The 14,299-nt window shown below is 42.2% G+C and overlaps 1 protein-coding gene across 7 annotated transcripts in view; it reads left to right on the top strand.

Moving 5' to 3' along the window:
- The first annotated feature begins 1,957 nt into the window (after positions 1-1,957).
- Positions 1,958-14,299, top strand: part of kndc1 (kinase non-catalytic C-lobe domain containing 1) — a 59,950-nt gene continuing 47,608 nt past the window's right edge. For all 7 annotated transcript variants that reach the window (XM_029753121.1, XM_029753122.1, XM_029753123.1 and 4 more), the window contains exons 1-4: positions 1,958-2,644; positions 5,085-5,283; positions 7,651-7,709; positions 11,664-11,810. In XM_029753121.1, coding sequence (XP_029608981.1) covers positions 2,537-2,644; positions 5,085-5,283; positions 7,651-7,709; positions 11,664-11,810 — 513 coding nt within the window. In that variant the 5' untranslated portion in view covers positions 1,958-2,536. The remainder of the gene's footprint in view (positions 2,645-5,084; positions 5,284-7,650; positions 7,710-11,663; positions 11,811-14,299) is intronic.

Genomic DNA, 14,299 nt, shown 5'->3' on the forward strand with positions numbered 1-14,299 from the left:
TATAATTCCAGCATCCAAACAGTGCACCTGCCACTTAATGAACGTAAAGTGACATTTGTTACAAAACACCAAAATGTTTAATGACGTTCGGAGACTGTCAAGCCATGCCTTCCATACTGAGCAGGGAGGGATGTGTTTTCTGTTTGTCGATATTGACATAGCCCTCATCCATTTGATTGTGGTGTTGGAAAACGCAAACCATGATGTTGAAGCGCCCAAAGTCAGTAATTGGTATGCAGTCACGCTTTGCTTTAGGTTGTGTGGTGCATTGGCACAGAACTGTTGGCGATAGAGAGAGAGAGAGAGATCCTCGATCAAATGTTAAGAATATCAGTGCATAGGTCACCAGTGCAGGTGTGATTTTGCCCTTGGTAATACATGAGTGACACTAGCAATGCAGCTTGCAATTCCTGTCACGAGGAGTGCAAAATATGTGTAGGACAGACTTTGCAGCAAAAGTCCCCATGACTCATGTCACGAATTGCTTTGATGCAGAGGCACCGTGGAGCGAGCACTAGAGTTGGTGTGTGGGTAAAATCACTGGGGAAGCCAAGCCAGAAAAAATACATATTACAACCTGTGTTGTGATAATTGAGAAGTTTGCTCTATACCCTGTTAGTGCATATAGTTTCCCACTGTGATATATAGGCCTAAGGCCGAGACAATAAGACGACACAGTGGCAGAATAAATTCAACCACACATTTGTTTCATCACAAAACCGGAGAGCCACATCTAGTCCTGTGAAGTCCACAAAGCATATTGTATGTAGCAAACAGTCACATGACCTTCAACATGGTCCAGCAAGTTAATGTTGACGACATTTTCGGACCACTAAACAACAATTGATTTAGAACCCCGGTGTTAACGTGAATCTCGAAGAAAACAGGAGCTGCCTCCACTATTCCAGGACCATTTCAACTTCAACATTATCAAATCACCTCTGCTTAGTCCAGTGACTGCTAAGATTCCAAAAACAAATCAGTCCAATCAACGTAAGCGAAATATGATGTGGCTGTCCATGGTACTGATTTCTCTCTCTCTGTCTGTGTGTGTGTGTGTGTGTGTGTGTGTGTGTGTGTGTGTGTGTGTGTGTGTGTGTGTGTGTGCGCGCGTGCCTGTGCGCATGCGTAAGAAGAAAAAAAGATGTTGACTCACCCTACTTGTAAAGAAACAATGCCCTCCTCCTCTCTTTCATTTGGCCAAAACGGTCTGTGACTTTCATACAGTGCGAGGCTACCTGGCTAAAATGCTTGCTTGCTAGCCTAACTTCCTTTCATGGGTAAAGATGCGGCAGGCCATCTAGTTAACTTTAGCCTATTACATCTAGCTACATATTGAACTTTCATCCTCTCAGGCCAGGGGCACAATGTATGAATTTATGGTTGGATCAGAATCACCATTGGCCGGTACGGAGAATGAAGAATTAAGTCCAAATCCATATCTTCATACATGGCTAATTTAGGAAAGGGGCAATTTGAGCTAGCTAGCCACCGGAGGACAAAGACACAACGAGATGCAACAGTTCAAGTTTTTTCTGTAAATTACATTTTGCCTTTGATGTGATTGGTGTGAAGCCAAATCCAAACTTGCTTCCCTTGACACTTTTTTTTTGTGCACCAGCACCATTCACAGTTGAGTTCACTCAACAGCTGTTTGGCTGTTGTTTTATATGTATGTATGTTTATGAAGGGAGGCCAATCGCTTGTGTTCAACGCTACAGGCGGCAACAATGTCATACTATTTTTGACCAGACAGCATCAGCTAGATGGGCTACACGTACAGAGACAGAGGGCCGTTGTTTCGATCGCTCGATTGCTTTCTCCTGTGAGATACATTCAGCCTTGAGAATTGAAGGGAAAGTATGAAACACAGAGAGACGAAAGATACATTATAAAAAATAAAAAATCTTGGTACATTTTGTTGGGAAGCCTGGCTTCCCTTGGCAACCATGAATACACGCCACTGCGGAGCGAATCTTGTATGTAGGGCAGCGCAGGCAACGCCTCTTCAAAACAAATTGTAACGTTATATAGGCTGTAGTGTAGTGCATAGTGTAGCCCTTGCTAGGAGGACTTGAGAACTGCAGTTCATTATCGCAATGTCAGTTGTTTCTGTGGAGGTGCGGCAGTTGTTGCCATGACAGCATATAGTTGGCAAACTCCCCTGTTGCCATCAATTATTAGCAATAGGCTACACATTCAAACGCATTGCTCTGGTCGTTTTTCAGCTGTCTTTCGCCTGTTTTGGAATTAAAAGAACCGCAGTGACACCGACCGTTTTGTGGAACGCTGCATCATGTTGCTACTTGCTGGTAGAACGGGGAACATTTGAAAAAGTAGCCAGCGCTGTCCGTGTTTGGAAAACGATTTCATGTAACGTTAATCTTTCATTCATGTAATCTTTCCTGACCTGATACACTGTTGCCAGGACAGTAAGCGAAAGGGGAAAGCTTTACAGTAGGTTTAAGGCTATGGGAGTGACACTGCACTCACCCAATTCTCCAAATAGCCACAGTCTTGATTAAAACTAAATACAATGGGGACGTCTGGAACTGATGTAGTCGCATTCTCAGGGGAAGAGGAGGAGGAAGAAGAGGAGGAATACTATGAAGTTGAGCATCTGCCTCCACTCCTTGAAGATGAGGTGAGAGTAAACATTTATGTTTAGCCTACATTATTATCATCGTAATTATTATTGTTCTCTCAATGGCATATATTATATCAGCCAGAATGATGTACCAACAATATTGTGGACTGAGGTCCACAGGGGACAGACTTTATTGGCTGTGACATATCCACTTGTGTTATACACTTGTGCAGTCCCAATAGATATACTCTTGTGGGGAATGTGCTATTTAAACTAAAGGGGATCTTCGGCTGTCCCGATAGGAAAAACATTTGAAGAACCCTTTTTGATTCCAAGTATAACCCTTTTGGTTCCAGGTAGAACCCATTTGGGTTCCATTTAACACCCTTTCCACAGAGGGTTCTACATGGAACCAAAAAGGGTTCAACCTGAGACACAAAAAAGGGTTCTACCTGGAACCAAAAAGGGTTCTACTATTGGGACAGCCGAAGAACCCATTTGGTACCCTTTTTTTAAAGAGTGTATAGGCTAACCTATGCTCTTGACCGAGTGATTGAATGATTGAAGAAGACATGCTGTTTTCTAAGGTCTAATTTAATCAACAACATGCTCCCTCTCTCTCTCTCAGGACAACAAGACGAGATGAATGTGTCTGTGGCCTTTCCTTGTAACTCTCATGGTGATCAGGGACCATATTAATTGTACTGTGGGATGTACAGTAGTAGCCACCACTGATCTGCATGACTAGCTTACTGTACAGATGTATTGACCCTTGCTGTGTCCTCTCTTGGCTTCATGTGGATAACACGGGCATTCATTAAAATACTACCCCATCCCTCAGTTTGAGTGTTTTAAAGCTCCAATGTTAAACAATGTATAGTGGGCAATACGGTTCAGTGCAGAACAGTTATACACAGTTATTCACTCCAGAAGTTTTGAGCTGCAGGTGCCTTTGCAAGTATGGAGACTCCAGAGACACTGCAGGGTAGTCTTGAGTGGAGGGCGGTATGTGCGAGGTCAGCCTGACAGATGCATTCAGCTGTAGCCTACACACGAGGGGAACGAGTGTAAACTTAATCACATTTTACCTTTGGATACTAAGGGGTTAATTAAACCACTAACAGCTCACCATGATTTCCCTCAATGACTTAGTCACCCACTTAGTAGCCCACCCAGAAAAAAAATCCATCACTACTTCGCTCTTCTTTTCGTTCCTCTATCTTACTCTATTTCCTTCTCTAAACCTTTGAGGTGCTCCACCAGTGTATAGTTGGTCTTCCCTGTGGCTCAGTTGGTAGAGCATGTTGTTTGCAACACCAGCATGGTGTTTGCAACACCAGGGTTGTGGGTTTGATTCCCACGGGGGGCCAGTACGAAAAAGAAATCTATGCATTCACTACTGTAAGTCGATCTGGATAAGAGCATCTGCTAAATGACTAAAAATGTTTGAAAAAATGTCTTATTAGAGCTCATGGAGTGAGAGGGAAAGTTATGTAGGCCGGCATATTTAACTTGAGGAGGGAGAGGGAGAGACTCAATATTTCTCTGCACTGTTCTCAAGGGCAACAGTCTATTTATAGGCTTACTGTATGCTGCTGCTTAGTGACATCTTTCTGCCCTATTATTGTGCCATATTCTACAGCATTATGGGTGTGCTTTATTCACCTTCTGCAAAAAAAAAAGTTTTCTAACGAACAATAATCTCTTAGATCTCTCTCAGATCAACTGAAGAAGGATATTCTGTATTCACTCCAGTTCCAATTTTTTAAATGTATGACAAAGACACAAAACCAGGGCCTGCAAAGTATCTGAGTAGGAGTGCTGATCTAGGATCAGGTTCCCCCTGTCCCTGTAATCTCATTCATTATGGTCTAAAAGACCAAACTGATCCTAGATCAGCACTCCGTCTCTGAAATGCTTTGTGTATACAGACCCAGATGTTTTACAGAGAAAATAGTCATGGAACGTTAGTGAGGACGGGACATCCTAGTGATGAGCTCGTCATTCAACTCAGAAAGACAACTTGACTCCCGTTATGAAACGAATGACAACGACTGAATGCCCATGTCCCATGAGACTAGGCTTTTGTGAAAAGACAGTGGTCTGTTACACTGTTCAGTCACATGCATATCATGGAAATGCAGAGTATTGGGCACCACGTCACAATGGAGTCTCTCTATCTCAGTGCTATCAAAGACTTTCTTTTGTGCTCATGTGCCAAGCCAACAAAAGATCCTGTCTCCTTCACGCGATGAAAATGTCGAACATGCCATGAGATGTTTTTTTATTTATGGATGCAATTAGGCTTCTTCATAACACGAAATGTGCCCACTTGACTTTGCAGCATTAGGTGTAAGTGTGTTTATTGCTGCAGGACACTTACTGTATTCATTTTTTTGTGTGCGTGTGTGTTACTCCTGTGTGTGTTTGTGTGTGTGTATGTCTGCGTGGGAGCACATGCATGCTTGCGTCGATGCCTGCCTGTGTGTGTCCACAGGAGAACGTGTCCCTGGCGGATATCCTGTCGTTGCGGGACATCTGTCTGACGGAGCAGGAAGTGTGGGCGGTGTGTGTGGAGTGTGTCCTGGCCTTGCAGAGTATCGCCTCGTCACCCCTGTTCCACACCCTGTGCATCACGCCCGACACCCTGGCCTTTAACGCCCATGGCAACGTGTGCTTCATGGAGCAGCTCAGTGGTGAGTCAACACAGCTCAACACAACCCTGCACAGCTCAACACAGCTCAACACGGCCCTCTCCACATCACAGACGATGCGGTCTCCCTGTCTATTCAGGGTCACATTCATTAGGGCACGCACAAACGTTTAAAATGTTTTGCAACGGGAAACTAAAACGAGTGTGTCCTATTGGACAAGTCCAGGCAGTCCCTCCCTGTTTCAGTTAATGTTCTACCATTTGGTGCCAAATGAACACGACCCAGGTCTATTAGTTATTCAGTGGATTATCTGGTGTTTCATCTCATACAGTACATCTGTTAGTCAGTGCTGTCTGCTATTGTAAAAGGCTGAGGCAGCACTCTCTCCACTGATCAATCAATCTGTCTGATCTGATCTACCATGGTATCCTGAGCTCATGGATCAATATGTCCTTCCTATGGGAAGTCAAAGGGTCATGAAGATCAGGGCCCGTATTCAAGTCCCCCCTTCTATTCATTATGATTTGAAAGTTCAAACTGATCCTAGATCAGTACTCATACTCTGAGATGTTTTATGAATGGGTCCCTAGACTCTCCTCCCCATGAAAAGTTTGTTTCCAAACCCCATCATATTCTCTTTTGGTCAGCAGTATCTGTCTCAAACGAAAATTACACCTTTTCCCAAAATGATTGAAATGTAAAATGGCTGCATTTGCAAAAGAGGGCTGTTTCTTAATTAAAAAATGCTGAGCCTTTGTGCGATTATATCTGTGTGATGTGATTTTGCAGTCGTCTGCAGTGCCTGGTCTCATTTGGATGGAGAGTGTTGGTGAAACTGTGTCATATCTTTCATGTTCAGGATACTCTGCCTCTTTCTCACTATGGCTTGTCTCTCAGACATTGTGATAAATCCTGTCTGTCAACAGACTAGCTTCTTCTCCTCTCAACGAACCTCAATCATCTGTCTTTTACCAAACAGGGTTACGTCACCACCTGTCACACTCACCTGTGTTGTCCCTTCCACACAAACGTACACAGGCAGGCAAGCAGGCACACAAACACACACACACACACACACACACAAACCCATGCAGACACATAACCATTCCGGGATAGCCTCCCATTTTCCCCATGGCAACATCAGTAATTGATAAGCATTGATGAGCTCAACAGTGTCCACATTGCCAAGGGGATTGTTGCCACGGTAACAGATATTCTGGCTGTCAGCTGCCTATCAGTGCCTTTGACTCATCCTGGATTCACATTAGAATCTATTGCTGATCAGTAATTTGGTTGATTTGTTTTAACCACAATGGAACACTAACCAGCACTTATATGCCAATACTACTCATCTTCCCTGCATTAGGTTTAATTGAGCTTAGGAGCTTTTTCTTGAATACTGATGCATGTGTGAGATCATCACGTGTCCCCTCATGATTGAGCCTACATACAGAGTGACCTTATGTGACCAGTTAATGATCAGCATGCAGCAGTGTTATAACTCATGGGGCAGTATCCATTCAATTCATTGGTAGAAAATGGCATTATACTTTTATGACATCGACCACATTGTAATACATATTCATATAAGCTCTCTCCAGTCCCATCTGGGAGAATATGGGAGCCTTCATTTAGATAGTTTTTCTCAATCATAGTGTTAGGGAGCACATTCATTCACTCACTGAGTTCACTGCAGTCTCCTTCCTATGTGTTTGCCCCTCCTGTCATATCATAGAGCCAGCTTACCTATGATCTCTACCCAATAGTGCTCACTTCTCCTTGGCCGTTCGTTCTGACCCTCTGGAGTGTCGGGCCTCCTCCTAGCTGGGAGCCCATCATAACTCTAGTAGTCAGAGACAGCCCCAAATCTAGACCTGACCTACTTAACTGTCTCTAACTGTGGTTAGAGGAGGCGGAAGGCAGGCGGCTTTATCCCTGCTTCCACCCCAGCACAAACACTGGCCTACTTAAGACTGAAGATTCTCCGCATCGCAACACCAAGGCTCTGATCGGGAGATAGCTGCAGTCCCATTTGTGTGGGATTGTCTCTGAGCTAATGAATGATATACAGTCTGAGTGGGTAGTTTCATTGGCTTAGCACCTGGTTTTATAATAGGCCCCGTATTGTCAATTAGGACTGATACCAACACTACATGTAATAAAACATTTGTTACACATTTTAACACTGTATTGTTGTGTGCTTATTCTGCTGGACTCAATGATGTAGATGACTGGTTGCAAGTGGTTGTATTGGCTTAGCACCTGGTCTTATAATTGGCCCCATATTGTCAATTAAGATGGAATAATGTGATCATATGCTTGTGGAACGGTAGGCCTACCAACACCACATATAATAAAACATTTATTACACATGTTAACCAGATGTACTTTTGTATGCTTGTCTTGCAGATGACCCTGAGGGCTCGTTTATACCTCCAGAGTTTGACAAGACTGGCAGTACCTTTGAGGTAAGGGGATTCTTTCACTACGAATGGCTACTTCACAGCATGTTTTGTGTCTCATTGTAGCAGATGTTACAGTACATTCTTGACATTGAGGGTTGAGAACAAGTAAGAAAACAACAGTTGAGGTCCCTTTTGTTTACCAGGCCGTTTTGTAATATTTTCTTATATAGTCAAGTGGATTTTGCCATTGAGAAAAAGACTTGCACTCTGAAATATGATAAGATTGCTTCTCAAGACATTCTCTTCCATTTATTGTTGTTACTGGACATAATAAAATGCACAATACGGCAGCAACCTTTCACTGTTGAAGTTTGTTTGGTGAACACTGTGCCTACACATTAGTGCACCATACTTAATTTACTAGAAATCAATATTGCATAAACGCTATTTCAAAACAAACATGGTGGAAATCAAAGGAATCTAAATCGTCTTTATGGATAGCAGCAAATACAGAGGATAACAATAGGCCTCACTAAGAAAGGATTTCACTCTTTCATTACATCTATCTTTCTGTCTGATTCACTTATTTTCCCTCCCTCCCTCCCCTCTCTCTCATCTCTTGTTCACTTATTCTCTATCAGATCTCCCTCTCTCTAATTTCTCCCTCTGGGTTGTGTAGCTCCATGAATTTATTTCCTGTCTTGACAACATTTATCAGTTGCTCAGTTTCAGGTTTAATGTGTGTGTCTATGGTTGTCTAATGTATCTAGTCTTCCAATATCTTCCAATGTACATAAGTGCTCCAAGTGGAGCGGCTGGGGCCATAGAAATATAATTCTTTCTAGTAATTATATTTCTATGGCTGGGACCTGCTTGTGCGCACAACGGGAACTAGACATGACCTTCCACCTTTCCCATATCAACCACATAAGTATGGGTTACATTCCTTTTAATTGTTTGCAATACAGTACGTATCTTGTCTGAGATTCAACCTAAAAAAACACCTGGTTCAGATTCATTCAAGAGCCAACATGTCAACCATAATTGCAACAGAGAGCACAATTCCCCCAAGTACAGCACCAGAGACGATTGTCAAATATCTGCAAGTTACAATAATAGTTCGCTGGAGTAAAAGTGTCTGACTTTTCAGCTTTCAGTCTCTTGAGTCTTACAAAGAGACAGGCTCTCATGAAATTCCCACTTATGTGCTGTAATTTCATCTCCACTGACTCCTGGTTTTGCAGCCGATGATCTGATGAGATCCAAGGCAAATATGGAGAGATCATTATGCGTTTGTTAGATGAGGCGCCAGAATGCATTGCCTGCCAGGCATAATGGCTCGATTACAACGAACAAGCAGAACTTAACGCACTTGTGCAGGTTACCGCTGGATTTCTTAAAACACTACTAACGGGAGATTACATGCACCTGCGGGCTAAATTGAGCTTGGTTGCAACAACGAAACCAATAAGGATAAACCAGCAGATCAGTTGATCTCTTGTTGTTACCATGTCAAGTGATTATGATACCAGACAGCTGGTCTAGATTCCCTAAATCCCTCTCCCAATTAAATATCGACCTATCAGGAGCATCGAAAACCATAAGGCAGATGAACGTAAAAAATACTTATTAGAGTATAAGAATATAGAAGTAGTAGGCCTATATTTTATTCAAACGTTTCACTTTAAATGGCAAAATAATACATGCCATTTTAAATAACTTTAGTTTAAGTTGAATTTATTTGCACCAGAGAAAACAAGTGATAAACAACAATACAGATAAAAACAATGAATAATTAAAAACAGTGTGCAGGTGTGGTTGAAAGCCCATGGGATTATATGAAAAGCACACTACAAAAAAACGATCTACAATACATAAGTACAAAAATAAATAAAAAAGGTTTGTTAAAACAAATAACAAAACCTACTAATTATAAATGTATAACACTAATTGTAAATTAATAAATGAATTGATCAGTAATAATTTGTTTACATGTGTGTGTTCATGTGAGAATTAGGCTATATTGAGGAGATTACTGAGTAGGATCATCAGGCTGACCCCCAGTCTTCACTTGAACTTATTGAGCGAGGGTGATATTTTGGCAATGTGAAGATAAGAATTCCAGAGTACGGTACCTCTGTATCTGATAGAGAATTGACTATGTGAGGTGCGGCAGTGGAGAGGGTGAAGGTTATCGCAGTGTCTTGTGTTATATAGATGGATTTCAGAATTAACCTGGAAGAATCCATTGAAAGGTTTAGGTGAACTGTCCGGGCGGTATGAGTATTTGTAGATAAAAGAGCATAATTGGCGTACATTGTTGTAAATAGACAAGATGTTGAGTTTCTTAAACAAAAGGTGCAGATGATGCCAGGTAATTAGAGGAGGTGGCTAGGCATGCAAATGCATTTTGTATGATGAGTCATTTGTGTAGGTAGGAGGCATATGTACTGGCCCAGACAATATTACAGTAAATGAGATATGGGTAAATTAAGCTATAGTATAGAGTTAGGAAGCAAGCCTGATGAACCAAACCACTTATCTATCTGATGATACCAACAAATTTCATCACTTTGCTGCAGACAAATTGAATATGATCTTTCCAGGATAACTTTTCATCAATTAGAACTCAGAGAAATCTAATTGATGTGACTGGTTCCATTTCGTTCCCACTAATTGAGAATCTGGCTCTTTTTTCAAATTGTATTTTTTAATATTTCTTATTCTTACTAGCGAATACAATAAAGTTTTATTGTTTTACATTCAAAGATAATTTGTTTGTCTGGAACCATTCAGAAAACTTGGCCATGCCTGAGTTGACTTCATTAATTAGTGAATCCAAATTTTGGGATAAAATCAAATTGGTTTCATCAGCAAAGAGAAGGGGAAGTATGGTAGAAGACACAGCAGCAAGGTCATTGATGTTGATTAGGAGTAACAAAGGTTCAGTTATCGAACCATGTGGCACGCCACAGGATATCTTGGCCCTTATAGATGCACAGCTGTTTGCGTCAACAAATTATTCTCTATCATAAACATAACTATATAACCAATTATATGTATAATCATGAAAACCGTAATAATACAATTTAGAAAGTAATATTTCAGCCATTGGATGAATCTAAAAAGGTGCCAAGAGTGTATTCATTGTTGTTAAGGGCTGTAAAGACTTTATCCACCAGTTGCAAAAGTGCCATATCTGTGATTTTCAAGTCTTTAGGAACAATACCAGTTCGCATAGATTTATCTATTTGACAATTACCACAGTAGATTTGCCGTGGTAAATGAGGAAATACTTTATTTCAGTTGTAAGGAATGATTGTCAAATAGATAAATGTCCATTAGTTTGCTCACAAAGTAGGGATAAATTGTTCCCATGATAATACCAACCAGAGGGTGAAATGGTCTTGAAAAATGATGGCTGCAATCAAGACTAAAAGATAACCTCAACATCCACGTTAGGGAGCGGTAATGTTGGTTGCAATTGAAATCAGCTCTGCGGGTTATTTTAGCCCGTATTGATTGTTTTAACGAGAGATCAGCTGGCGATAATCTAGTAGCTTTCGATGGTTGCAATTGGCCTAATGGGTCTGAAGGCGCTCATATGAGTGAGGAACATTGCCTTGGCCTGGCCGACTGCAGCTTTATTGACATCTTAATGGCCTGATGAATTACTTCCTCAATCGAAAGCATGCCAACTAGGTGTAGTTTCCACCAAGACCCCACAGAGATGCCCAAAGGACTTGTGCTGCCCAAAGGACTTCTGCTGCATATACTAATAAACGGAGGTTGTCATGGGATACAGTAGTGATTTATGGCTTCTTTTTTAGTACATGAGCTGACATGAGGTAAATAACACATATTTGAGGTTTTAATTCCCATATGGTTTAAAGTGAACATGTCCATACAGTGTAAACATGTCTAAGCAGTCTTATTGTTTTTTTTATGATAAACAATTGCAGTGTGGTGAATGTTATGGGTCAGTTTGAGGTCACTGAATCTCTGAATCTTCTCCAGGGACATGTGTACTCTCTGGGCTCCACCCTCTCTGCCGCGTTGGACTTTGTCATTGAGCCAGAGCTGGAGGCAGAGCTGGGGGAGGAGATTCAGAGACTGCTGGAGCAGATGCAGGAGGAGGGGCCAGAGGACAGGCCACTCCCCCAGGTAACGTCACCATCATGGATGAACTTTAATGGAGTGCTGTCTTTACGCTCTTATTATACAAATTACGGAGTGACTGCGATTCCGAATTCTCTGCAAGTCTCTTCCCGATAGCAACAAGTCCAAAGCTTTAGTGCATGTCCGGGATTCTCTACTTTACGCACAGTCTCTGATCTACTCATTTGGCTGCCCAGAGAGCAGGCTACCAACAAACTACACTGGCAAATTTCAGTGATCAAATCAAATTTATTTATATAACCCTTCTTACATCAGCTGATATCTCAAAGTGCTGTACAGAAACCCAGCCTAAAACCCCAAACAGCAACTAATGCAGGTGTAGAAGCACGGTGGCTAGGAAAAACTCCCTAGAAAGGACAAAACCTAGGAAGAAACCTAGAGAGGAAACAGGCTATGAGGGGTGGCCAGTCCTCTTCTGGCTGTCCTGGGTGGAGATTATAACAGAACATGGCCAAGATGTTCAAATGTTCATAAATGATAATCACAGTAGTTTGAGGGTGCAACAAGTCAGCACCTCAAGAGTAAATGTCAGTTGGCTTTTCATAGCCGATCATTGACAGTATCTCTACCGCTCCTGCTGTCTCTAGAGAGTTGAAAACAGCAGGTCTGGGACAGGTAGCACGTCCGGTGAACAGGTCAGGGTTCCATAGCCTCAGGCAGAACAGTTGAAACTGGAGCAGCAGCACAGCCAGGTGGACTGGGGACAGCAAGGAGTCATCATGCCAGTTAGTCCTGAGGTATGGTCCTAGGGCTCAGGTCCTCCGAGAGAGAGAAAGAAAGAAAGAGAGAAAGAGAGAATTAGAGAGAGCATACTTAAATTCACACAGGACACCAGATAAGACAGGAGAAATACTCCAGATATAACAGACTGACCCTAGCCCCCCGACACATAAACTACTGCAGCATAAATACTGGAGGCTGAGACAGGAGGGGTCAGGAGACACTGTGGCCCCATCCGATGATACCCCCGGACAGGTCCAAACAGGCAGGATATAACCCCACCCACTTTGCCAAAGCACAGCCCCCACACCACTAGAGGGATATCTTCAACCACCAACTTACCATCTTGAGACAAGGCTGAGTATAGCCCACAAAGATCTCCGCCACAGCACAACCCAAGGGGGGCGCCAACCCAGACAGGAAGACCACGTCAGTGACTCAACCCACTCAAGTGACGCACCCCTCCTAGGGACGGCATGGAAGAACACCAGTAAGCCAGTGACTCAGCCCCTGTAATAGGGTAGTGATGAATGGAGAATGGTGCTCATTTAATAATGTTAGATGACAAGATCACAACATGATAGTATTCTACATAACATAACCAAATACAGTCTTCAGAAAGTATTCATACCCATTGACTTATTCCACATTTTGTTGTGTTACAGCCTGCATTCAAAATTGATGTATTATTATTCTTACCCATCTACACACTATACCCCATAATGACAAAGTGGAAACATGTTTTCAGAAATGTTTGCAAATGTATTGAAAATGAAATACAGGTACAGAAGTATTCACACCCCTGAGTCAATACTTTGTAGAAGCACCTTTGGAAAACAGATACAAGAGACATGACATACTGATACGCAACTGGATGTGCACAGACACTGAACATGAGCAGCACCGTGTGGAGGAGCAATGACAGTGCAATGTAGATAGGTAGTAATGGGAAGGTTGGCTATTTTTAATGAGACTGATATTTTCGACTCGTTCAGTCAAAAGAACAAATTTTGTTTATTTGAGTGAGTAACGCCCAGGGCGCGCAGGACACTACCAGTGAACGAGCCTCTCGTTCACATCTCGTTCACCATAGTGGGCTTATTGGATCTGTCATTTGTGACTGCTTTAAACAATGTACATTTGTTGACTGCTAGGCATACGAAATGGATTATTTCTTGATACATTTAAAAGGAGATCTAGTTGTGGACACAACCGGACTAGATTGTGAACAACTCTTGATGTAATGCATTGCTTGACTGCTGTGAGGGTGATAAGCACAATATCGTTTGTGAACTGTAGTCCCCCCATTCCCCCCCCCCCCCAAAAGATTTGTTCTCAAGTTTGAGGTTGTTTAGCCCGTGTGGCTCAGTTGGTAGAGCATGGTGTTTGCAACGCCAGGTTTGTGGGTTCGATTCCCACGGGGGAGAAGTACGGAAGAAAAAAAAAATTATGAAATGTATGCATTCACTACTGTAAGTCGCTCTGGATAAGAGCGGTTGCTAAATGACTAAAATGTTGAGCAGAGGCGGTGTATGTTTTGGTTCTATAAAGCTGTGTTCATCATAACATTCAATAATCAATTGAATTCCTTCTTGCACCACGCAATCAATTGTTAGTTCTGAACATGTAATTTTGTTCTCTATGTTGCCTGCTGCATGATCTATTGTCCTGCGCGCATATATGACAGAGAGTTATTAGTGGGAGCAGAGCACGTCTCTAGATCTTCATGAGCCGGAGGAGTGTGTATCAATCAT

Source organism: Salmo trutta, chromosome 5 (assembly GCF_901001165.1).
Source record: "Salmo trutta chromosome 5, fSalTru1.1, whole genome shotgun sequence".
NCBI lineage: Eukaryota > Metazoa > Chordata > Actinopteri > Salmoniformes > Salmonidae > Salmo > Salmo trutta.